The sequence below is a fragment of the Pongo pygmaeus genome, chromosome 19, assembly GCF_028885625.2.
Source record: "Pongo pygmaeus isolate AG05252 chromosome 19, NHGRI_mPonPyg2-v2.0_pri, whole genome shotgun sequence".
Lineage (NCBI taxonomy): Eukaryota > Metazoa > Chordata > Mammalia > Primates > Hominidae > Pongo > Pongo pygmaeus.
This window is the reverse complement of record NC_072392.2, coordinates 100,903,648-100,927,950: the sequence shown is the minus strand read 5'-3', so window position 1 is coordinate 100,927,950 and position 24,303 is coordinate 100,903,648. Positions and strand designations below refer to the sequence as shown.

The 24,303-nt window shown below is 51.8% G+C and overlaps 2 protein-coding genes and 1 long non-coding RNA gene across 6 annotated transcripts in view; 2 read left to right on the top strand and 1 right to left on the bottom strand.

Moving 5' to 3' along the window:
• The window catches only part of RAB40B (RAB40B, member RAS oncogene family), a 40,118-nt gene extending 38,969 nt beyond the window's left edge, over positions 1-1,149 (top strand). For both annotated transcript variants that reach the window (XM_054459891.2, XM_063656391.1), the window contains exon 6: positions 86-1,149. In XM_054459891.2, the coding sequence (XP_054315866.1) occupies positions 86-357 (272 nt within the window). In that variant the 3' untranslated portion in view covers positions 358-1,149. The remainder of the gene's footprint in view (positions 1-85) is intronic.
• Positions 1,150-2,287: 1,138 nt separating this feature from the next.
• LOC134738730 (uncharacterized) lies at positions 2,288-9,389 on the bottom strand. The gene is made up of 3 exons (XR_010124696.1): positions 7,779-9,389; positions 5,009-5,399; positions 2,288-2,801 (listed from the first exon to the last, which is right to left on the bottom strand). It is a non-coding gene; the product is annotated as an uncharacterized LOC134738730 (long non-coding RNA).
• Positions 9,390-9,694: 305 nt separating this feature from the next.
• Positions 9,695-24,303, top strand: part of WDR45B (WD repeat domain 45B) — a 34,879-nt gene continuing 20,270 nt past the window's right edge. The window contains exons 1-2 of one of the 3 annotated variants that reach the window (XM_054459890.2): positions 9,695-10,188; positions 14,637-14,711. In XM_054459890.2, the coding sequence (XP_054315865.1) occupies positions 10,122-10,188; positions 14,637-14,711 (142 nt within the window). In that variant the 5' untranslated portion in view covers positions 9,695-10,121. Of the gene's footprint in view, positions 10,189-14,636; positions 14,712-23,723; positions 23,844-24,303 lie in introns of those variants that run through there. The other 2 variants (XM_063656389.1, XM_063656390.1) reach the window with 2 other exon arrangements.

Genomic DNA, 24,303 nt, shown 5'->3' with positions numbered 1-24,303 from the left:
CGGGAAAACAGGTGTGGGCACCACCCCTCATGGCCAGCCCAGGTGGGGACATCCACTAAGCATGGTTTATCTTTTCTCTCCCAAGTGCTGAGCTTGCAAGACCTCTGCTGCCGGGCGGTCGTGTCCTGCACGCCGGTGCACCTGGTGGACAAGCTCCCGCTCCCCATTGCCTTAAGAAGCCACCTCAAGTCCTTCTCGATGGCCAACGGCCTGAACGCCAGGATGATGCACGGCCGTTCCTACTCCCTCACCACCAGCTCCACCCACAAAAGGAGCAGCCTCCGTAAAGTGAAGCTCGTCCGCCCCCCCCAGAGCCCCCCCAAAAACTGCACCAGAAACAGCTGCAAAATTTCTTAAGGAAGGCACTGAAAGAAACACGGCGGAATCTCTCCAGGAGAAACTCGGCGTTACCCCGGCAGCTGGCGGATGCATCTCAGATTCCGGTTTCTCTCGGCGAATGCTGCTTGCAAATGTGTGCGACGCCTTCCGTGTGATGGAAACACACTACACCATCAGACTTCGAATTTCTACGTGGATGTGCATGAAGCTCTTGTTTTCGATGTGTTTATAAAGGGAAAATTAGTACTCTGCTCAACTCTTGGTAACATGAAATTCTGAATGTTACTTTATCATGATTGCACTGCAACTTTTTCCTTAAAATAACTGCTTTTGTAAGAACGGTGATATTGGAGTGATTAGTATAAATTCAGTGGAATTTGAGAAGCAATGGTAGTGGGATAATTTAGAGTCACTGATATTATGAGAGGGGTCTTTTTGTAAACCTCCTTTTTAATGTCAAAGCACCAATTTATAAAACGCTGCAGATGTAGAGGTTATGTGCAACTGATCTGTCCAGTTTGTGTATGAAATGGATTTGATAAAGTTTTTGCTAGTTATTTACTACACTTTGGGATTAATAAGTCATTTATATGCATATTTTTCTGTAAATCTACAGTTTTTTGTACAAGATATTCTACAAGTTATGAAGCTAAGGGAAGAAAATGCCAAAGATACCTCTAGTTATGTTGAACACAGACAACGCAGTTTCGACAGGTCAAGGAAGAGCTGTTTCAGTAAAGAATGAAGTGAAAACACTTACTAAGAAAATGTTTCTCAACAATAAAATGTATAGTTGTTTCTCTGTTGGTAGAGTTGGCGGCCGGTTCTTTCGAATTTTGTATTTATTTATTTTATTTATTTATTTTTGAGATAGAGTTTCGCTCTTGTTGCCCAGGGTGGAGTGCAATGGCACGATCTGGGCTCACCGCAACCTCTGCCTTCCGGGTTCAAGCGATTCTCCTGCCTCAGCCTCCCGAGTAGCTGGGATTACAGGGGTTTGCCACCATGCCCGGCTAATTTTTGTATTTTTAGTAGAGATGGGGTTTCACCATGTTGGTCAGGCTGGTCTTGAACTCCTAACCTCAGGTGATCCACCCACCTCGGCCTACCAAAATGCTGGGATTACAGGCATGAGCCACTGCGCCCGGCCAGATTGTGTGTATTTATTATAGCCCTTTACTTCACCGTGCCACTGCCTGGTGTAGACATCACATATCGGAGCTAATACACGACACTGGCAACAAGGCTGAATCCTTGAACTGTTGTCGCCTGTTGAGAAAGGATTCCTTTTCCGGAACAGAAGTGCAGAGGAGGAGAGAGGGAAGAGTTAAAAGCTGGCACCCAGGCATGTGCCTGTCTGAGAAATCAGAGCCGTGCTCCTGAGCCTCGGTAAGGAGCTCCGAGGGGCTGTTGGAGATTCCCCATGAAGATGCAGCCCCTGACACCGACTGCTTCAGAGCAGGGCTGACCCCAAAGACCTCCGGGGCCGCGCTCTTCCCTGGTCACGCTGTTGAACGTTTCTCTGTGGCTGGGGGTTGCAAATGAGGGACTAAACCAAAAAAACAAAGTGAGAAAATGCCCAGATGTTCCTAGTTCCTGCTGATGATCTGTAGATTCTTAGAAACTTAAGGGACCTGGCTGGGCGTGATGGCTCACACCTGTAATCCCAGCACTTCAGGAGGCCGAGGCGGCCGGATCAGAGGTCAGGAGTTCAAGACCAGCCTGGCCAACGTGATGCAACCCCGTCTCTAATAAAATTACAAAAATTGGCTTGGCATGGCAGCACACACCTGTAATGCCAGCTACTCAGGAGGCTGAAGCAGGAGAATCGCTTGAACCTGGGAGGCGGGGGTTGCAGTGAGCCGAGATCACACCACTGCACCCCAGCCCGGGCGACAAGTGAAACTCCGTCAAAAAAAAAAAAAAGAAATTTAAGGGACCCTAGAATAGGGGCAAAGCCTGTATTCAGAGATGGTGGAACTGAGGCCCAGGCAGGAGAGAGGAGCACTGGTCCCTGCGGGTGGAGCCAGGCTGGGGGGTGTGTGGCCACCTGGGCACGGCAGCCACGGGGACAAAGTGCATGGGGAGGCAGGGGTGTGGTCTGTGAACAGAAGGTGAACCCTGAGGGGACAGTGTCTGGAGAGGGTGGCCAGCCTTGTGCAGACACACTGTGAAGACCTCTGCAGCCTTCTCTCTGCTGTGCCACAGGTCGGGGTGAGGACGACAGGGCTGACCTCCCAGCTGCAAACACAAGGACACTGAGATGCAAAGAAAGGAGAGTCCACGTTGAAGAAACCCACGTTGAGGGGCCTCTTCTCCCTCTGTTCCCGGCTCGGTGATGGTGGAGGGTAAGGAAACGGATCCTCCCTTTGCAACATTAAACCAGGCCAAACCTGTATTTTTCTCTTCCTTCCTTTTTCTTGTTTTGTAATTGACGGCTCCTCAGGACTACCAAGAATGTCCTAGAAGGAATAAAATCAAGTTTCCCAAGGCTTTGTGACTCAGAGCCCTTTGGAGGTGTTCACGAAACACACGGGCCGCCCGGAGGCCTTGGCCCTCCAGGGAAACACCACCAGAAGTCCCCAGAAGCAGAACAGGCAGCAAGGAGGCTCCCCGAGATCTCCCAGAGGGAGCACAGCCCTGCCAAGGTATTGGTTTTGGACTTCCGGCTTCCAGAGCTACGAGAAAATAAGTATTTGTTATTTAAGCCATAAGGTTTGTGGCGATTGTTATGGCAGCCTCAGGAAACTCCTACAAGGAAGTGAGTTACGCTCACAGCAGAAAGTGCCACAGCAAACCAAGGCGGATCAAAAACAGAAGAAACCTAATACAGACCGGACTAAGTAGAAAACTGTGTGTTTGGGTGGTGAATATACACAAAACATAAATATAAATTAAATCTTAGAGAAACTTTGTCATTTTCTTGTCATGTTCAGAGGTGTGGCCTGTTGCTTTAGATCTACAGATTTTTACACACCTTTCTTCTCTTAAGAAAGGCTGGCACCTGCCTTTTGAAACCACTGTCCTGGCAGGGTGCGGTGGCTCATGTCTGTAATCCTAACACTTTGGGAGGCTGAGGTAGGTGGACTGCCTGAGCTTAGGAGTTCAAGACCAGCCTGGGCAACATGGCGAAACCCCGTCTCTACTAAAAATACAAAACACTAGCCGAGCATGGTGGTGCATGTCTATAGTCCCAGCTACTGAGGAGGCTGAGGCATGAAAATTGCTTGGACCTGGGAGGTGGAGGTTGCAGTGAGCTGAGATTGCACCACTGCACTCCAGCCTGAGTGACAGAGTGAGGCTCCATCTCAAATAAAAATAAAACCACTGTCCCTACCCTGCCGCAGTGCTGAACTCGAGCTGATACTGTTTCTTCTCCTCTACATTCCCATGAGGACAGCAAACCCTGCTGGAGCACAGGGGTCCCGAGCCACTGTGGAGAGGGATTCCAAACTCCACCTAGTCTCAAAGCAGTTCTGTTGCTCCAGCCTTCACCCTCTTCTAGGCGAGGTGACCGGCTGCTTCCCAGCAGCCCAGAGGTGCTGTCAAGGCTTTGAGCCAAAGGCCACCGTGAACGCCCCTGACTTGCTGTAGCACGGAGCCCCCGACCATCGAGAGGGTGCTGGGGAGTCGGGGAGGATGGGCGGGACTTGGGCAGCTTCATGGAGGTTTTGGGGAGCATTCACGGCAACTGCTACACCCTGTTTGAGGCTGTCAGGAAGCAGGGGTGACTCTGGGACTTACTATGTTAATAATTCTTATCTATAAGGTGAGAAAAGTGGAGCAAGGTGCAAGGTGTCATTGGTGAAAAGTGGCAGTCACTCACATCCAGCAGGATGGGGAGTGTTGGTCGTTGGGCAGGTGGGTACTGCTCCCACCTGTGTGCAGAGGGGACCCTGCTCTTGTCCTGCCTCCTCAGTCACAGGGCAGCCTTGTCCGCGGGGCCAGGTCCAACAGGAGCCTTCCAGGCCTCGCTGTGGCCAGGGGCTGCCTTGCTCTTCCTTGGTGCAGGCATACCGGTCTCCATGCCTTTGACCGGACAGACGCTGACCTTCCAATTCAGCTGGAGGAAGAATCCGTGTGTTGCTCAAAGCCAATCGCCACCATCTGCTGGTTTCTTGATTCCTTGCCTTGAATGTTTTTCTTTCTTTCTTTTAGAGACAGGGTCTCACTCTGTTGCTCAGGCTGGAGTGCAGCGGCGCAATCACAGTTCACTGCAGCCTTGAATCCTGGGCTCAGTGGTCCTCCCACCTCACCCTCCGGAGTAGCTGACTGCAGGTGTGCACCATTACACCAGGCCTTTTTTTTTTTTTTTTTTTTTTTTTTTGGCGACAGGGTCTTCATAAGTTGCCCAGGCTGGTCTCAAATTCCTGGGCTCAAGTGATCCTCCCACCTCAGCCTCCCAAAGTGCTGAGATTACAGGCATGAGGATTAAAGGTTCCAGAGTGCCCAGGCTGAAATCTTAACATTGCTCCACATTCCACTACAGAAATGGGGATAAGGGAGATGGGTTTCTTAAAAGGTCCTCTAATGGTTCTATTTGTGAAATGGATCCTACATGTAACAGCTCATGTGTGTCTATCTGAATGAACAGTAGTACTGTTATGAATATCAACACCTGTGTGCCCAACACGCAGCAGCTGAAGCGGAAGGAGAAGTAGAGTCTTACCTGCCAAGCCCTCGGCGTGGGTTTCAAGGTCTGTTACTGTTGCTGTAATAAACTACCACAGCCCCGGGGGCCTGAAACAACAGAAGTGTGTTCCGTCACTGTTCTGGAGTCCAAGTCCAAAATCAGCATCACTGGGCTGAGATCAAGGCATGGCGCCCTCTGGAGGCTCTGGCAGGGTCCTTCCGGCCTCTTCCAGCTTCTGGGGGCCCTGGGCATTCCTGGGCTTGTGGCCACATCACTGCAGTCTCCACCTCCGTCCCCATGTGGTGTTTTCTGTTGGTCAATCCTTCCTCTGCCTGAAGAAGCATGTGATGGCACTTGGGGACGTCCAGACAATTCGGGACAGTCTTCCTGTCTCAGGGCTTCTCGCTTTATCACATCTGCAGAGACCCTTTTTCCAAAATAAGAGAATACCTTCTTTAAGTATTTATTTTATTAATTTTTTTTGAGACGGAGTCTCTCTCTTGCTGAGGCTGGAGTGCAATGGCCCGATCTCTGCTCACTGCAACCTCTGCCTTCCGGGTTCAAGCGATTCTCCTGCCTCAGCCTCCCAAGTAGCTGGGATTACAGGTGTCCGTCTGCCACCATGCCTGGCTAATTTTTGTATTTTTAGTAGACAGGTTTTTGCCATGTTGGTCAGGCTGGTCTTGAACTCCTGACCTCATGATCCACCCACCTCGGCCTCCCAAAGTGCTGGGATTACAGGTGTGAGTCACTGTGCCCAGCCAGGAATAACACATTTAAAGGTTCCAGAGATGACAACCTGGTATCTTTGAGGGCCATTCTTCAGTCTAATACAAACTATCACAAAGTAACACAAAGTTAGTGACTTAAAGGAACACACATTTATTCTCTTACAGTTCTGGAGGAATGGGCTAAAATAAAGGTATTCGTAGGGGTGGTTCCTTCTGGAATCTCCAGGAGGAGTCAATCTCTGGCCTCCTGAGCCTCTAGACAGCAGCATTCCTGGGCTCCTGGCTGCATCCCTCCAGTCTGCCTCTGTGGTCACACTACACCCCTCTCTCTCAACGACTCTCTTCCCTCTTTCCTGTAAGGACCCTCGTGATCCCACCTGGATCATCCAGGTTAACCTCCCCATCTCAAGGTCCTTGAGGTAGTCACATCTGCAAAGTCCCCGCTGCCATATACGGCAACACATGCACAAGCTCTGAGCACGGGGATGGGGTGTCGTTGGGGGCTGTTCTTCAGGGTCAACCACACGCCCTTCCCCTGTTGCAGATTCTTTTTTTGTTGTTGTTGAGACAGTCTCGCTCTTGTCACCCAGGCTGGAGTGCAGTGGTGCCATCTCAGCTCACAGCAGCCTCCGCCTCCTGGGTTCAAGCGATTCTCCTGGCTCAGCCTCCCAGGTAACTGAGACTGAGACTACAGAAGCCCGCCACCACACCCAGCTAATTTTTCTATTTTTAGTAGAGATGGGGTTTCACTGTGTTAGCCAGGCTGGTCTCAAACTGCTGACCTCAGGCAATCAGCCCGCCTTGGCCTCCCAAAGTGCTGGGATTACAGGAGTGAGCCGCCACGCCCGGCCGACTGTAGATTCTTCTCTTGCCCCGAGCAGTCACCACCATCTCCAATTCCGTGCAAACCATCCTCCTGGTTTTCTTTATATGTTTCTGTCCAAATATGTTGTATCTTTAAACACTACATCGTTAGGCCAGGTACAGCGGCTCACACCTGGAATCCCAGCACTTTGGGAGGCTGAGGCAGGCATATCCTTTGAGCCTAGGAGTTCAAGACCAGCCTGGGCAACATGATGAAACCCTGTCTCTACTAAAAATACAAAAATTAAGCTGGCATAGTGGTGTGGACCTGTAGTTCCAGCTACTCAGGAGGCTGAGGTGGGAGGATCACCTGAGCCCAGGAGATATATACATATATATATAAAAATACATATATGTGTGTGTGTGTGTGTGTGTGTGTAATTTCTATTCTCTCCACCCCCAGAGGCGAGACTCTGCTTTCTGCCTGCCTTAGAGAAGGGTGGGCGAGATGAGCCGTGTCCCTCACTCTGAGTCGCACTTCAGGTCTTCCATGTGGAGACCTCTGAGCTATCAGTGGACGGCAGGATTCCTGGCGCTGCTGGAACAAAGCCCCACAGGCTGGTGGCTTGGACAACAGCCGGTGTTCCTTCCCAGGCTCGGAGGCTCTGGGGAAGAACCGTTCATGCCTCTCCTGGCTCCTGGTGGCCCCACGATTCCTGCACTTGCTGACTTAGGGCTGAGTACTCCAGTCCCACTGGCTGCCGCCGGTGGCCTTCCCCCTGTATCTCCTCCCTTCCTGTCTCTTCCAAGGGTGCCGGTCCTCAGCTTTAAGGCCCACCCCAAATCCAGGATGATCTTATCTCGAGATCCTTAATTACTTCTGCAATGACTCTTTACCTAAAGAAGCCCCTATTCTCAGGTTCTAGGTGGACCTATCTTTTTTTTTTTTTGAGACAGAGTCTCGCTGTGTTGCCCAGGCTGGAGTGTAGTGGCACAATCTCAGTTCAGTGCGGCCTCAGCCTCAACCTCCTGGGCTCAAGCCATCCTCCCTCCTCAGCCCCCCAGGACACATGTTTTGAGGCCACCATTTAACCCACTGTGGTGGGCAAGGCTGCTTTGAGTTTCCTGGTTAGGACACAACCAGCGCTGTGTGTGGATGTCCACACACGCCCCCGCCCCCGGCTGTACAGCCACTGGGAGACTGAGTAAAATGTGAACTGAGGGAGGCCCCAAGGGTGGCAAGCAGAAAAATGAAGGGAAATGTCCCTTACCCACGCCTCTCTCCTTCCCCCACGTGACACTTCTCACAGCAGGTACCGGTACGTGTGCAGAGAGGAGAACCCAGTGCCCTCCAGGGAAGACGGTGCTGAGCCCCTGGACCGCACTTAGGTCTCTCCCCAGCTCTGTGATTTGGACCCGGGCGGCCCAACTCGCTCCGCCATCGGAAGGCTCCTGGTCACTCTCAGGGAGGAGCCCCTCTTGTATGGGAATCGAGGTGTTCAATGCCCACGACGCAGGGACCGCCTGGCCCAAGTGGGCCAGTGATCTCAGCTTACAGTCCAGCTCCTTTCTCCCCATGGCTGAGAGGTCAGCACCAGCTCAGGCAAGTGGCGAGGGTGGAATGAGGATGACAGACAGGGGTGGAGGCAGGTGGCTGCGAGGGGACGGTGTCAGAACCTCCTAGGAGATCAGGTGTGCTGCAGGGAACAGGGAGAGCCCAAGAGGGGTCAGGAAAGTGAGGAGGGGGGGTGGAGAGGACTCCCTGGGCAGGAGACACGAAGGCCAGCACTCAGGCCTCCACAGCCATCCACTGCATGAGCCAAGCCCAGGGACAAAGCTCTGTGACCAAGATGCCCCCAGCAGCCTGACCCTAAGAGTGGAGGAGAACAGTGCCCTGTGAGCAACGTGACCTGAGGGGCCCGGAGTCCTGCGGGGGCTGTGCTGTGTGAGGGCCACCTTGTCCTTTAGGTGGGGTCCTAAGGGGCTGTGTGTCCTAGGGGGCCCCTATGTCCGGGGGGGGGCCTTTATGACCTGGAGGGGGGCCTCTGTCCTGGGGGGAGGGGCACGTGTCCTCGGTGGTGCTTCTGTGTCCTGGAAGGCCACTGTGTCCTGGGGGTCTGTCTTGGGGGTGCGTGTCCTGGGGGTCCTGTGTCCTGGGAGGCCTCTGTGTCCTGGGGGTCTGCGTGTATTGGGGGGGGCTCTGTGTCCTGGGGAGGCTGCGTGTCTTGGGGGGGCTGTGTCTCATGGACAATGTGACCTGAGGACCCCGGAGTCCTGCGGGGACTGTGCTGTGTGAGGGCCACCTGTCCTTTAGGTGGGGTACTAAGGGGCTGTGTCCTCTATGGGCTGTGTGTCGTGGGGGGGCTGTGTCTTAGGGGGGGCCTCTGTGTCCTGAGGAGCTGTGTGTTCTCTGGGGGGCTATGTGTCCTGGAAAGGACTCTGTGTACTGGGGGAGGCTGTGTCCTGGGGGGGTTTCTGTGTCACGGGGGGGCTGTGTGTCCTAGGAGTGCTGTGTCCTGGGGGACCTCTGTGTCCTGGGGGCACTGTGTGTCCTGGGGTAGGGGGCTCTGTGTCCTGGAGACTGCGTGTCTTGGGGGTCCTCTGTGTCCTGGGGGGTCTCTGTCCTGGGGACTGTGTGTCTTGGGCGCCCTCTGTGTCCTGCAGGAGCTGCGTGTCCTGGCGGGGGCTGAGTGACTTGGAGGGCCTCCGTGTCCTGGGGGTCTCTGTCTCCTGAAGGGGGCAGTATTGTGGCGCTTCTGGGCTTGCCTCTCATGAGGGATGATGCACTGGGCCTCAGTTTTGGGTCAGCCTCCCTTACAGGCTCTCCCACCTTCCTCTGACCGTCAGGTATCCGTGCCAAGCCCTCAAGGAGCCATCCTCCTTCCCGCGGCGACCCCGTGCATGACAAAGCCAGGCCCTCCCGCGAACGTGCTCGGCGCTCCCGCCCCCCCCGCCCCCCCGCCCCCCCCGCCCCCCGCCCCTCCCCGCCCCCCCCGCCCCCCCGCCCCTCCCCGCCCCCCCGCCCCTCCCCGCCCCCTCCACCCCCCGCCCCCTCCCCGCCCCCTCCCCGCCTCCCCGCCCCCTCCCCGCCCCCTCCGCGCCCCGCCCCGCCTCGCCTCCGCCCCGACCCTCCCCGCCTCTTCCCCGCCCCTCCCCGCCTCTTCCCCGCCCCTCCGCGCCCCGCCCCGCCTCCGCCCCGCCTCCGCCCCGACCCTCCCCGCCTCGTCCCCACCCCCTCCCCGCCCCGCCTCGCTCCGCCTCGCCCCGCCTCATCCCGCCCCGCCCTCCCCGCCTCTCCCCGCCTTTCCTCGCCTCTCCCCGCCCCTCCCCGCCTTGCCTTGCCTTGCCTCGCCCCGCCCTACCCTGCCTTGCCTCGCCTCGCTTCGGTTAGATGCGCTCGGCGCTCCATAGGCTCCCTGGTGGGGCGCGCGCGCACGCACGCACGGACGTCCAGCACGCACGCACATCCAGCACGCACGCACGTCCAGCACGCACGCAGGTACGTCCGGCACTTCCGGCCGCGGCGGCCTCAGCGCCGGCCCGAAGGAACCAAACCGCCGGCCCCCGCGAGCGGCATGCAGCGCTGAGGAGCGGCGACCCAGCACGGCAGCGCCATGAACCTCCTGCCGTGTAACCCTCACGGCAACGGGCTGCTCTACGCCGGCTTCAACCAGGACCACGGTGAGGAGGCGCGAGGCGCGGCCCTGTCGCCCTGTTCGGCCGGGCCTTCCCGCAGCCCAGAGTCCCTGACTCTCAGGCCTCTCCTGGGCGCCCCTTTCCGGCCAGGCCTTCCACCCGGGACCCCAGCCCCGCCCGAGCTCCCCTCCGAAGCCCCCGGCCCCGGCCCTCGCCGCTGCTCCCAGCCCGAGCCGGGGTCCGGACCAGGCCCGAACCGGCTCCCACCCTCCCGGCCTTTCGCGCCCCCCCACCCCCCGGGTTGTGACCGCTCCCAGCCAGCGGTCCCGGGCCGAGGTCGAGGTCGGTGGGAGACGGCGCAGAACCCCAGCCTCCTGCGCGGCGGCCCCTCCCCGCGCGCCACGCCCACTCGGGTCCCCTGGCTCCTTGTGGGCTCCACGGTTATCGGATTTTCCTCGCAGCGTGATTGACGCCCTGCCCAGAACCCCGTTTTGCCCCCTATTCTTTTCAGGGTCTTTAGCAGGTAGCCCGTGGCTGAGCTGAATTCGTTTGGGTTCACTGGAGCCGCGGAGCCGGCGTCTCCGACGCCTCTGGTGGCGAGTGGCGCGGGTGGGGTGCGGGTCTCACCTTTCCCGTCGGTTTCCATCGGAAAATGTCACTCTTCCCACCCCCACTCCCCGGGATTTTTCTTCGTGTTTGGTGGAGTAAAGGACTTAAGGGAGGCCTTTGAGGGAAATCTTACTTCTTTTCCCACGTCGGAATCCAGGTGTAAGCACTGGATGATTTAAAGTGCCCAGGGAAGGCGACCTCCTTCCCCGCAGGTGCTTCAGAGCTGCCGGGGATGCGGCCGGGGCGGCGCGGTCGGATTCCCTCGGGAGGCGGGCGGGACCTGGATTCGGATAGTCGCCTCCTCACCTCCCGTTTGAAGAGCGCACTTGCCAAAAGTCATGATGGGGAAGAAAAGGAATGTTCGTTATTCCGAGACAGACTTCTGCGAGGCTTTACATGTTGGCTTTGGAAGTTTTGTTTTTGAAGAGAATCCAGGCAGGTGCTGTATGATCCCGTATTTGTGAAGACAATTTTATTTATTTATTTATTTCATTTTGAGACGGAGTCTCATTCTATCGCCCGGGCTGTTGCGATCTCGACTCACTGCAACCTCCTCCTCCCGGGTTCAAGCCATTCTCCTGCCTCAGGCTCCCGAGTAGCTGGGATTACAGGTGCCTGCCTCCACGCCCGGCTACCATGCCCGGCTAATTTTTGTATTTTTAGTAGAGACGGGGTTTCACCATGTTGGCCAGGCTGGTCTCAATCTCCTGACCTCAGGTGATCCGCCCGCCTCGGCCTCCCAAAGTGCTGGGATTACAGGCGTGAGCCACTGTGCCCGGCCGGATTACACATATTTAAAAGAACTCCTTCTCAGTGATTCTGATGCCTGATGCCCTGGGGCCAGTCAGGCTTCCTGGGTGCTGCCAGTTTACCCAGGGTTGTGTGCTGGGGTTTCTCTGGAAGAAAGTTTTGCTGAGATGGTAAGGGAAATGCCTAGCCTTCTCAGAGGGTGGTTTCCAACCATCTGGTGTTTGTAATGCCTCCTTTTTAGTGAAGTGTGCTATACCTGTAGAAGGGTGGATATATCATAAGTGTTCAGGTGATGAATTTTCTAAACTGAACACACCTGTCACTAACAATTAAGAAATTGAATATACCTGGCCACCCTTGAGCCCAGTGAATGCTCCCTACTTGACTTGTGACGTCATAGATTAGTTTTGCCTACTTCTGTACTTTATTTTTGTACTTATTTTTGTTTCTAGCTTTTTTTTTTTTTGAGACGGAGTTTCCCTCTTGTTGCCCAGGCTGGAGTGCAATGGCGCGTTATAGGCTCACTGCAAACTCTGCCTCTCAGGTTCAAGCAATTCTCCTGTTGCAGCCTCCCGAGTAGCTGGGATTACAGGCATGCACCACCATGCCTGGCTAATTTTGTATTTTTAGTAGAGACTGGGTTTCTCCATGTTGAGTCCGGTCTTGAACTCCTGACCTCAGGTGATCCGCCCACCTCGGCCTCCCAAAGTGCTGGGGTTACAGGCGTGAGCCACGACGCCAGGCTGTTTCTAGGTTTCTTACTCAACGTCATGTTTGTGATTTTTTTTCCGTATTGTTGAGTGTAGTTGTAGATCTTTTTTTTTTTTTTTTTCTTTTTCCGAGACGGAGTCTTGCTCTTGCCCAGGCTGGAGTGCTGTGGCAGGATCTCAGCTCACTGCAACCTCTGCGTCCTGGGTTCAAGCGATTCTCCTGCCTCAGGCTCCTGAGTAGCTGGGATTACAGGCGCCCGCCACCGCTCCCGGCTAATTTTTGTATTTTAAGTAGAGACGGGGTTTCACCGTGTTAGCCAGGATGGTCTCGATCTCCTGACCCCGTGATCCGCCCACCTCGGCCACCCAAAATGCTGGGATTACAGGTGTGAGCCACCATGCCCGGCCAGATCATTCTTGATGTATAGTGTTCTTTTGTGCAGACATATAGCAATGCATATATCCATGCTGCCATGGTTGGGCATTTGGGCACGTTCCAGTTCTTGGCTACCATAAGCATAATATGAGTAATAAGAGTAATGCTTATGCTAGAAGATGTCTCTCAGTGACCGTATGTTCACATTTCCACAGGCATGTACTTCTGTATACCTAGGAGTAGAATTGAGAGTATGGTAGATAGTACCAATAGTGTTCCAAAGTGGTTGTACCACTTTGCCCTCAACTAGCAGGTCTGAGAGTTCCCGTGGCTCTACACCCAGCTCACATTTGATGTTTTCTCTTATTTTTGGTCATTTTGGTGGCTGTGTACATCTCTCTCTTGTTTATTTGCATTTTCCTGATTTTGTGTTTCTTGACTACTTGGATATCCTCTTGTGACATGTCTAAGTCTTTTGCCCATTTTTCTATTGAGGAGTTTGCCTTTTTCTTGTGGATTTCTAGGAGGTGGTTTGGGTATTTCTATTTTTATTTTTTATTTATTTTTTTTTTTTTGAGAGGGAGTCTTGCTGTGTTGCCCAGGTTGGAGTGCAATGGCGTGATCTCAGCTCACTGCAGCCTCCCCCTACCGGGTTCAAGTGACTCTCCTGTCTCGGCCTCCTGAGTAGCTGGGATTACAGGTGCTCACCACCACGACTGGCTAATTTTTTGGTATTTCTAGTAGAGACGGGGTTTCATCATGTTGGTCAGGCTGGTCTCGAACTCCTGATCTCAGGTGATCCACCTGCCTTGGCCTCCCAGAGTGCTGGGATTACAGGCACACGCCACCATGCCTGGCTAATTTTTGTATTTTTAGTGGAGAGTAGGTTTCACCATGTTGGCCAGGGTGGTCTCGAACTTCTGACCTCAGGTGATCCGCCCACCTTGGCCTCCCAAAGTGCTGGGATTGCAGGCGTGAGCCGCCATCACGCCTTGCCTGTTTTGTCTTGTGTTTTGAACTGGGATTGCAGGCGTGAGCCACTGCTCCTGGCCTGTTTTGTCTTGTGTTTTGAGCTGGGTTTGCAGGCGTGAGCCGCTGCTCCTGGCCTGTTTTGTCTCGTGTTTTGTCTCGTGTTTGTCTCGTGTTTTGTCTCGTGTTTTGAGGCGTGAGCTGCTGCGCCCGGCCTCGAATGGGAGTTTTAGAGGCCTTTGTGCTGGGCTTTCACACCACTTGTGCAGTCATTGGAAGGATCCAGACTTGGCAACATTTCATGTGAAAAATAATTGGGTTTTTTTTTTTTTTTTTCTCTTTCCAGCCACAGCTTCATAGAGCCAACAGTTGGACATGGCATTTAAGGAGATGGATGTAGTCCTTGGGTCACACACAAGCATTAACACACTATCATCTGCGCACTTAAGTGCTTTGTTCAGTTTCTGACAGTGCTGTTTATTTGGACCATTAACAGCCTGCTGTGTGACTTGGTCACTGTCTAGTGACCAGGATGAGTGACCTGGGTAACTCATTGAGACTCTGACAGGGTTTTAAGGAGTTAGGATGATTTATAGGTGGGAGCAAAGTCACGGGAGACCACCCTGTAAATGGGAAAGAGCATCCTTTCCTCACCTTCCCGGTTCCGGGAGTCTAGGACTACCTCTTGTCTCCCCAGCACCCTGCCCTTCCCTTCACCTGGTGTCCACAGTGGGCGGGATGGCCTGCTTGGTGGCTTTCCTCTAGATGTGTCCTTCGCATTTGTTACTCATCGTCCTCCAAGCCTGGGCCACAGGGATGCCACAGAAGGACCCTGCAGTGGAGAAATTGCATGAACAACTCCAAGACTCCTTTGCTAAAGGACAAACAAAATGTCCCGCATGGATGTGCTTGTCACTTAGTAACATTTCTACAAGGACAGGAGTTGTGACTTAGCACCTGTCATGTCTGTGTGGTTTGAGCATCTGCAAGAGTTCTCAGTAGTTGTCATTTCTCCAGACCTCTTACTTTTACCTACTCCAGGCCTGGGGATTAATGTCTCTTTTACACTTCTGCTTTAGGATGCTTTGCGTGTGGGATGGAAAATGGATTCCGAGTCTATAACACTGATCCACTAAAAGAAAAAGAGAAACAAGGTAAGAATTAACGGACATTTCCTGGTTTCTCCCCTTTCCAACCCTCAGAGTCTAAATTTAACCTTGCAGGTGGAGCAGGGAGGGGATGGCTGTTTTCGAGAAGTAAGTAGGGTTCATGGCCCCTCATAAACTTGGAGGGAGCTGTCCTCTTTCTTTCGTTGAGCTTCTGCAGGTGCTGAGGGATACAGGAGTGTGTTGAGCAGGTTTGTTCACTGGCCTGATTTCTCTAGTGAATTATTGATCAGCATGAACTTCTTGTGCCTTTTCCCCTGTCACGTCAGGGATTTTTGGCAGCAGAAACCTCTTTTCAAGTAAAGTCTTACCTGTAACTCTGGGATGTAGAACAGTAAGTGGTGCTTTATGTCTGGGAGTTTATTTTGTAAGTCAGGGTGCATTTCCTCAGCCTGCATCCATGCTGTGTACATTTGAGTCCTGGTTCTGCCCTTTACCAGGTTGCTGTGCGACCTTGGGCAAATTTCTCAGCCTCTTTGGGCCTCTATTTTTTTTTTTTTCTTCCGAGACGGAATCTTGCTCTGTCGCCCAGGCTGGAGTGCAATGGCATGACCTCGGCTCATTGCAACCTCCGCCTCCCGGGTTCAAGCGGTTCTCCTGCCTCAGCCTCCCGAGTAGCTGGGATTACAGACACCCACCACCACAACGGGCTAAATTTTGTATTTTTAGTAGAGACGGGGTTTCACCATTTTGGCCAGGCTGGTCTCGAACTCCTGACCTCATGATCCATGCGCCTCGGCCTTTCAGAGTGCTGGGATTACAGGCATGAGCCAACATGCCCGGCCACCTCACTTTCTTTATATGTGAAATAAGGTTGATAACAGTGCCTGCCTCAGAGTTATCGTAAAAATGAGTCAGGGTGCGTAAGACACGCAGATTAATGCCTGCACACACATTAGGTGCTGTGGAGTATATGATGCCACATACACTGTATGATGGGATTTATGCAGATAAATGTATGATGGGATAATGATGGGATTTATGCCGATAAGTAGTTGCAAAACATTTTAAAACAGCTGGACTTGCAAATCTCAGGATACTTTTTACTAAATTGACCCAGAAGCTTACAGAAGAGTTGTAGACTTTGGTGTCCAAGTTGAATCATTAGCAGCTGTGTGGGAAAAACCCCCCAACCATGTTTTCTCTTCACTCTTAACAGCACGACAGTCATCAGCACAGAAGACTTCTGTGACTGAATGTGGGGGATTTTTCCCCACACACCAAGCAGTGGACACCAGCTGGGTGTCCTTTCATTTCTGACGCCATCTACCTAGAGATAGAGTCAGATCCCACACGTTGAGGGCTCAGTCCCCAAGACTGCCCCAGTCCCCACCATGCATGAGTCTGGGCCTCCTAAACTTCAGACTGACTGGCTTCAAGTTGGGGTTCCCACAGCCCCCTCCTTGGATTCAATTAGTGTGCTGGAGCGGCTCCCAGAACTTGGGGAAGCACATTTACCAATTTATTATAAAGCAGCGGTCTGCAGCCTTTTTGGCACCGGGGACTGGTTTCATGGAAGACAGTTTTTTTCATGGGGGGGATAGTTTCCGGATGAAACTGTTCCCACTCAGATCATCAGGCATTAGAGTCTCAGGAGGAGCGTGCAGCCTCCATCCCTCGCGTGTGCTGTTCACAGTGGGGTTCATGCTTCTGTGAGAATCGTACGCTGCCGCTGATCTGACGGGGCAGAGCTCGGTGGGGAGCCTTGTTCGCCTGCTGCTTGCGTCCTGCTGTGCAGCCTGGTTCCTAACAGGCCACGGACCAGTACTGCCCCGGGGTTGCAGACCCATTGTAAAGGATATTGCCAAGAATATAGATGAGGGCAAGCACGGGACAAGGTGTAGGGGGATGGGCTGTGGAGTTTCCAAGCCCTCCCTGGGCTGCCACCCTCCAGGACCTTCCATGTGTTCAGCTGACCTCTTGGATTTTTATGTTTTTTATTTTTTTACTTCAAAATTCATTTTTCTTTTATTTTTTTCTCTTTTTTTCCACATGTGTTACAGAAAATACCTCTTGGAGATATATATATATAGATCTCTGACATTGTCTCGCTCTGCTGCCCAGGCTGGAGTGCAGTGGTATGATCTCGGCTCACTGCAAGCTCCGCCTCCCGGGTTCAGGCCTTTCTCCTGCTTCAGCCTCCCGAGTAGCTGGGACTACAGGTGCCTGCCGCCACGCTTGGCTAATTTTTTTTGTATTTTTGGTAGAGACGGGGTTTCACTGTGTTAGCCAGGATGGTCTTGATCTCCTGACCTCGTGATCCGCCCACCTCGGCCTCCCCAAAGTGCTGGGATTACAGGCATGAGCCACCGCGCCCCGGCCACCTCTTGGATTTTTAAGGAAGCTTCATAGTATCTGCATTGCTTCTCCCAGTGTGCAGGGTGGGACCGTCTCTATGGAGGGTCTTCAGACCCACAATCAGGTGGAGAAGATTTGAGTTCTTAGCAGGTGAAAGGAGGGCAGGAGAGAGATTCTGGTTCCTGAGGGCTAACACACCCAATATTATAACAAAAGATTGTAACAAGGTCTGGGAGTTACGAGCCAGGAACCGTGGGTGAAAACCTGTGTCTCTCTCATAACACCACAACAGCATATTAACAACTGCTTCCTAATTAATAAGGTGTTTACAGTAAATTCAACATTTCTTATAAAAATGAGTTTGACGGCCTGCACTGTGGCTCTCGCCTGTAATCCCAGCACTTTGGGAGGCTGAGGCGAGCAGATGGCCTGAGCTCAGGAGTTCGAGACCAGCCTGGGCAACATGGTGAAACCCCATCCCTACTACAAATACAAAAAGTTAGCCAGGCGTGGTGGCGCGTGCCTGTAATTCAAATTACTGGGGAGGTTGAGGCACGAGAATCACTTAAACCCGGGAGGCCAAGGTTGCAGTGAGCCGAGATTGCGCCACTGCACTCCATCCTGGGCAACAGAGCAAGACTCCGTCTCAACAAAAAAAAAAAAAAAAAAAAGACGAGAAACATCTAAAACTTCTAAATTCCAGAAAAGTATACCATTGTCATGGTTTAGCGCATCACACACATACCCGGTCCTGTGCGTCTGCCAGCTCTGCAGTGTCTGGGGCAGGCTGTACCCGGTCCTGTGCGTCTGCCAGCTCGGCCGTGTCTGGGGCAGGCTGTCCCTGAGCTTAGCATGCAGTGAGTTCTCACATGTGCGTGTGTGGTGTGCTCCCGTTTCCAGCTTACGTGAGTAGATAGGCCCTAATGTGAAATGGGTACAGTAGGGCCACACTGTCTTTTTGATGGCACATTTAAACAGTTTGGCTCTGCACTTACAGACTCATCTGCTGCTCTGCGTCTGGCAGCTTACAGTTTAACAGTGAAGAGCAGGCCAGGCCTCTAATCCCAGCACTTTGGGAGGCCAAGGTGGGCAGACCACAAGGTCAGGAGATTGAGACCATCCTGGCCGGCATGGTGAAACCCCCTCTCTACTAAAAATAGAAAAATTAGCTGGGCCTGGTGGTGCGTGCCTGTAATCCCAGCTACTCGGGAGGCTGAGGCAGGAGAATTGCTTGAACCAGGGAGTCGGAGGTTGCAGTGAGCCGAGATCTCGCCATTGCACTGCAGCCTGATGGCAGAGTGAGACTCTGTCTCAAAAAAAAAAAAAAAGAAAAAAATCCCAGTGAAGAGCAGCAGCAGACTTGCCCTTGTTCTTTTTTAATTGTAGCAGTTTGCTTTCCTGAGTGATGGGGAAGGAAGCCTGCATTACAGTGTGTCCTGGATCTGGGCTTGTGGCATGGTTCTGTCCAGTGTGACTCTGGCATTGAATAAGGAGACTATGGGCTCTGAGCAGGCTGCCTCTTCCAGATACGCCTTCTGCCACTTGGCAGGAACAGGAAGCTGGTAGTTCAGGGAAGCCTTCTTGGGGATCCCTGCTCCTTCAGTCTTGGGGGCAGCGTTCTCCCACCCTGCTCCACGACATAGGTCCTGTATCCATTGTACACCCAGGTTTGTTCTTTCCACACACACAGCCCAGCAGCCCGCCCGACCCGACACACACACAGCCCAGCAGCCTCAGCACATCTGGCTTCACAACAGGTCTTGCAGGCTTGGTGCTGTGTGCTCATCTAGCGTGCCAGGTGAAGGTGCTAGAGAAATGGGAGGCCTGCAATGTGTAGGTAGCAGGTGGTCCCTGCAGGTGGGGAGGATACAGGGAGGATACAGAGGTGGTGGGTAGCTTTGGGAAGGAGGTGGAAAGGGGAAGTTTCGTAACCTGGTGGTAGAAGGTTAAATTGGTAGAGTCTTGTGGAGTAATTTGGCAAGCTGTGTTCATTATAGATGTACTGTTTGGTGCCGGCATACCAATATTACTTGCAACACTGTTTCCAAGAGTGGAAAATTGGAGAACCCGAATGACTGTCCTGAAGGGGTTGATTACTGTGGTTGTGGCACATCCTCAAAATGGTGCCTCATGCGGCAAGAATGCCGAGACCAATCTGAGTCCTCATGTGGAGAGATGGCCATGGCACTGTTAAAGGAAAAAGAACGTAGAGAATAGCATAGATGGTGTTATAGGAACAAGATATCTATGCGCAAAGTTTAGAACATACGTGGCCGGGCAGAGTGGCCCACGCCTGTAATCCCAGCACTTTGGGAGGCCGAGGCAGGTGGATCACGAGGTCAGGAGATCGAGACCATCCTGGCCAACGTGGTGAAACCCCATCTCTACTAAAAATACAAAAATTAGCCAGGCATGGTGGCGGGTGCCTGTAGTCCCAGCTACTTGGAAGGCTGAGGCAGGAGAATCACTTGAACCCGGGAGGCGGAAGTTACAGTGAGCCGAGATAGTGCCATTGCACTCCAGCCTGGGCAACAGAGCAAGACTCCGTCTCAAAAAAAGTACGTACATGATGTTGTTTCACAGTGTTTTCTACTTTATGCTTTTCTGTGTTGTTTTATAGAAATGATGCATAATTTTCATAATGGGAAATAAGGTTTTCTTTAAAAATAAAACTCCACAGCAATAGGAAGGAGAAACGGACTGCACGACAGGACAGAGGCAAAAATAAAAAGCTTATTAGCCTCAAGTGCTAGAATGGTTGATTTTCACTCATTTGTATAAAGTGATTCATTTTTCAGGCATCTCTTAATGGAATAGAAATTATGCCAGTATTCAGACATCCCCTTTCCCCATTTTCTTTTATTAGTTTCTTGTGTTTTGCAGCAGGCTCTGTTGGGAGAGTCTGGGCCTGTCAAGGTGTGGTGTAATTATATATTTTGGTTTTCACCCTGGCCAGTAACTCCCACAGACCTGGTTAGTCTTTTTGTTACAATATTGGCCCTCAGGGGAGGCCTCTGACCTCCTACCCCCCTTTCACCCTAACGTGTCCTGTCTCCCCACCGCCACCCCACCTTCCTTCCTTTTCTTTTTTCTTTCTTTTCCTCCTCCCCCCTCCCCTCCCCTCCCCTCCCCTCCCCTCCCCTCCCCTCCCCTCCCCTGCCCTGCCCTGTCCTGCCCTCCCCTCTTCTCCCTTCTTCTCCCCTCCCCTCTTCTTTGACAGAATCTCTCCCAGGCTGGAGTGCAGTGGCTCCATCTTGGCTCACTGCAACTTCCACCTCATGGATTCAAGCGATTCTCGTGCCTCAGCCTTCCAAGTAGCTGGGATTACAGGCGCATGCCACCACACCCGGCTACGTTTTTTTGTTTGTTTGTTTGTTTTGTATTTTTAGTAGAGATGGGGTTTCACCACGTTGGCCAGGCTGGTCTTGAACTCTTGGACTTCAAGTTATTTGTCTGCCTCGGCCTCCCAGAGTGCTGGGATTACAGACATTAACCACCACACCCCCACCCTTTCTAATTGTGGGTCTTAAGACCCTCCTCAGAGAAGGCCGCACCCTCTGCCCCTGGGGAAGGAATGCTGATGGTCATGAAGCTTCCATAAAATCCCGAGGAGACAGGGTTCAGAGAGCTTCACAGAAGCTTTGCGTCCTTCCCCTAATGCCTTGCCCTATGCATCTTTTCATCTGTATCCTTTGTAATATTGTCTGTTATGAACTGGTAAACATAAGGAAGTGTTTCCCTGAGTTCAGTGAGCCGTGCCAGCAAATTGAACCCAAAGAAAGGGTCACGGGAACCCCAACTTGAAGCTGGTCAGTCAGAAGTTTTGAAGGTTCTGACTTGCGACTGGTGTGTGGTACGGTCAGTCTTGGGGACCGAGCCTTCAACCTGTGGGATCTGACACTGTCTCCAGGTAGATGGTGTCAGAACTGAGTTAGAGGAAGCCCAGCTGGGGTTTGCTGCGCGGTTTCTGCTTTAGTTACAGAAGTCTTCTGTGTTGGTGATTGTGTGAGTATAGAGACCATGATTCGAGGAGAGGGTTTTTCTCTGCACCACAGCAACTGGGGTGTACCTCAAGTTTTCCTCAGCTGATGTTTAGGAGGAGCCTGTTTTGTGTCCTACGCAACCTATTGCTGCAATTTTAGTTGCTGTTACAGACAAGTCCGACCGCCAGGGACCCTTAGAGATGTAGACGCTGACATCCTGGGCAGGCTTGGGCATTTCTTCTTTTTGTGGATATAAAATGTTCCAGGAATAAATGCTCGGTGCTGTGAAGTAAAACCAGCACTCAGGCGAAAGTTTAATTCTCTCAGTAAGGCAATTTACTTCTGCAGAAGGGTGCCACTCGTATCAGCCAAGGTGGCAAGAGCACAGAGAACAAGGGAGACCAGGGGGTTTTTGTCCTGAACGCAGTCCCTATCTCTGTGTCACTCCCCTATGGGCTGGGGTCGGACTGCACAATCTGAGCTGACCCAATTGGCTACTTGTACGAATTTTTCTAAATATAGAAGGGGAGGGGGACATGAGGTACAGAGGTGGAGCGTGTGAGATGTGCAGTTTCGGGGGAACAATGGGTACAGGTAACCAAGGGAACAGGTGTGAGTTATTGATTAGAGTTGACGGGAAGCGGGTAAGCTGTTTACAGTAACTAGGGGCAAGGAAGAACAAGAAAGTTGAGTTTGAGAACAAAGGATAAGGAAGTTAACAGGCTAAATAAACCCTTCGAAGAGAAACTCAGAAAGATGTATTGTGTCTTACATTTTTCTGTAACAAGGAATGTCCTTTGTAATATTTCAGTACCAGCCCTTGGGGTCTGGAACATAGAAGGCTCTGAATGTAACCCTGGTCTTTCTGTGGGGAGACCCTTTCCCCCTCTTCAGCTGCAGGAGGTGGGGGTCAGGTACTGTGGGAGAATCTCTTTGGCGGGGTTTAGAAGTCCTCTCTAATTCCTGAAGTTTGGCTCTTATCTTTGATTACTTCTCATTCCAGGAAAGGCCTTAACTCTCCTTCTCTGCCTCTTCCCTTGATTCTGAAAAATCTGTTTTTCTTTTTTTTCTTTCCATGGTTAAAACCCAGAAACTGCATACCGCATAGCTAACTACTGTGCCTGTGAGTGACTGTGTTTGTCTTTTTTTTTTTTTTTTTTTTTGAGACGGAGTCTTGCTCTGTCACCCATGCTTGAGTGCAGTGGCGTGATCTCAGCTCACTGCAACCTCTGCCTGCCGGGTTCAAGTGATTCTCCTGCCTCAGCCTCCCAAGTAGCTGGGACTACACAGCTGGCTAATTTTTGTATTTTTATTTTTTATTTATGTATTTATTTGAGAGACGGAGTTTCACTCTTGTTGCCCAGGCTAGAGTGCAATGGCGTGATCTCGGCTCACCGCACCCTCTGCCTCCTGGGTTCAAGCGATTCTCCTGCCCCAACTTCTCGAGTAGCTGGGATAACAAGCATGCGCCACCACGCCTGGCAAATTTTGTATTTTTAGTAGAGACGGGGTTTTTCCATGTTGGTCACGCTGGTCTCGAACTCCCGACCTGAGGGATCCACCTGCCTCGGCCTGGCCTCCCAGAGTGCTGAGATTATAGGTATCAGCCCCTGCACCCAGCCAACATTTCTTTACTTAACCATTAGCTAGAATCACATCTTGCTAAGGGAATGACTTGTTGCTTTTAGAACTTGAAAAGATGGCTGCACACAGTGGCTAATGCCTGTGATCCCAGCACTTTGGGAGGCCGAGGTGGGTGGATCTCCTGAGGTCAGGAGTTCGAGACCAGCCTGGCCAACATGGTGAAACCCCATCTCTACTAAAAATACAAAAAGTAGCTGGGTGTGATGGTGGGCACCTGTAATCCCAGCTACTTGGGAGGCTGAGGCAGGAGAATCACTTGAACCCAGGAGATGGAGGTTGCAGTGAGCCGAGATCGCACCACTGCACTCCAGCCTGGGCGACAAGAGCAAAACTCCATCTCAAAAAAAAAAAAAAACCTGAAAAGACTTAAGACAGAACCAAGCATTAATAATTTTATTAATAAGGCAAGATCATGTAGTTTATAAAAGGGCTAAACATTGTCTCTCGGTTGAATAGTGTTTGAAGAATATGTTAGTGACCTTGATATAATTCTCAGGTCACTTAGATGTGTTTCTAAAACTTACTGAACCTACATTGAGGAAATAGTTACACTTCTAACACTTGGGGCAAAGAAGGTCTTTGGTGGCAGCATTTTTTTTTTTTTTTTAATTATGGTAAAAAATTATGTAAAATAAAATTTACCATCTTAACCATTTTTAAGCGTATAGATCAGTAATGTTAAATATATTCACGTTGTTGTTAAACAGACCTCTAGAATTTCATCTTGGGAAACCAAACTCTGCATCCATCAATTCTCTCTCCCCCGTTTCCTGGCAACCACCATTCCGCTTTTCTGTGTCCATGAACTTGACTGCTGCAGGGACTTCCTGTGAACGCCGTCATATGTGCCTGGCTGATTTCACTTAGCGTAGTGTCCTCTAGGTTGATCTCTGTTGTAGCCTGTGTCAGAGTTTCAGGCCGGGTACCGCAGCTCACCCCTGTAATCCCAGTGTTTTCAGAGTCTGAGGCAGGAGGATTGCTTGAGACCAGGAGTTTGAGACCAGTCTGGGCAGCATAGTGAGACCTTATCTTGAAAAAATAATAAATGAGAAATATTGTTTCTGTTTTAGGCTGAATAATAAATCATTGCACTTATGGAGCATGTGCTGTTTGTTTATTTCTCCATCTGTGGACACTCGGGTCCTTCTGCATCTTTGCTATTATGAATGATGCTGCTGTAAGCGTGGGTGTGCAGGTATCTCTTCCAGACCCTGTCTTGAGTTCTTTTGCTTATATGACTAGAAGTGGGATTGCTGGATCATATGGTAACTTTTTTTTTCTTTTTTCTTTTTTTTTTTTTGAGACAAAGTCTCGCTCTGTCGCCCAGGCTGGATGGAGTGCACTGGCGAGATCTCGGCTCACTGCAGCCTCCGCCTCCCGGGTTCAAGCAGTTCTCCTGCCTCAGCCTCCCGAGTAGCTGGGATTACAGATGTGCACTGCCACTCCTGGCTAAGTTTTGTATTTTTAGTAGAGACAGGGTTTCACCATGTTGGCCAGGATGGTCTTGATCTCCTGACCTCGTGATTCGCCTGCCTCGGCCTCCCAAGGTGCTGGGTTTATGGGTATGAGCCACTGCATCTGGTCATATGGTAACTTTTTTTTTTTTTAAGTATTTATTGATCATCCTTGGGTGTTTCTCGGAGAGGGGGATATGG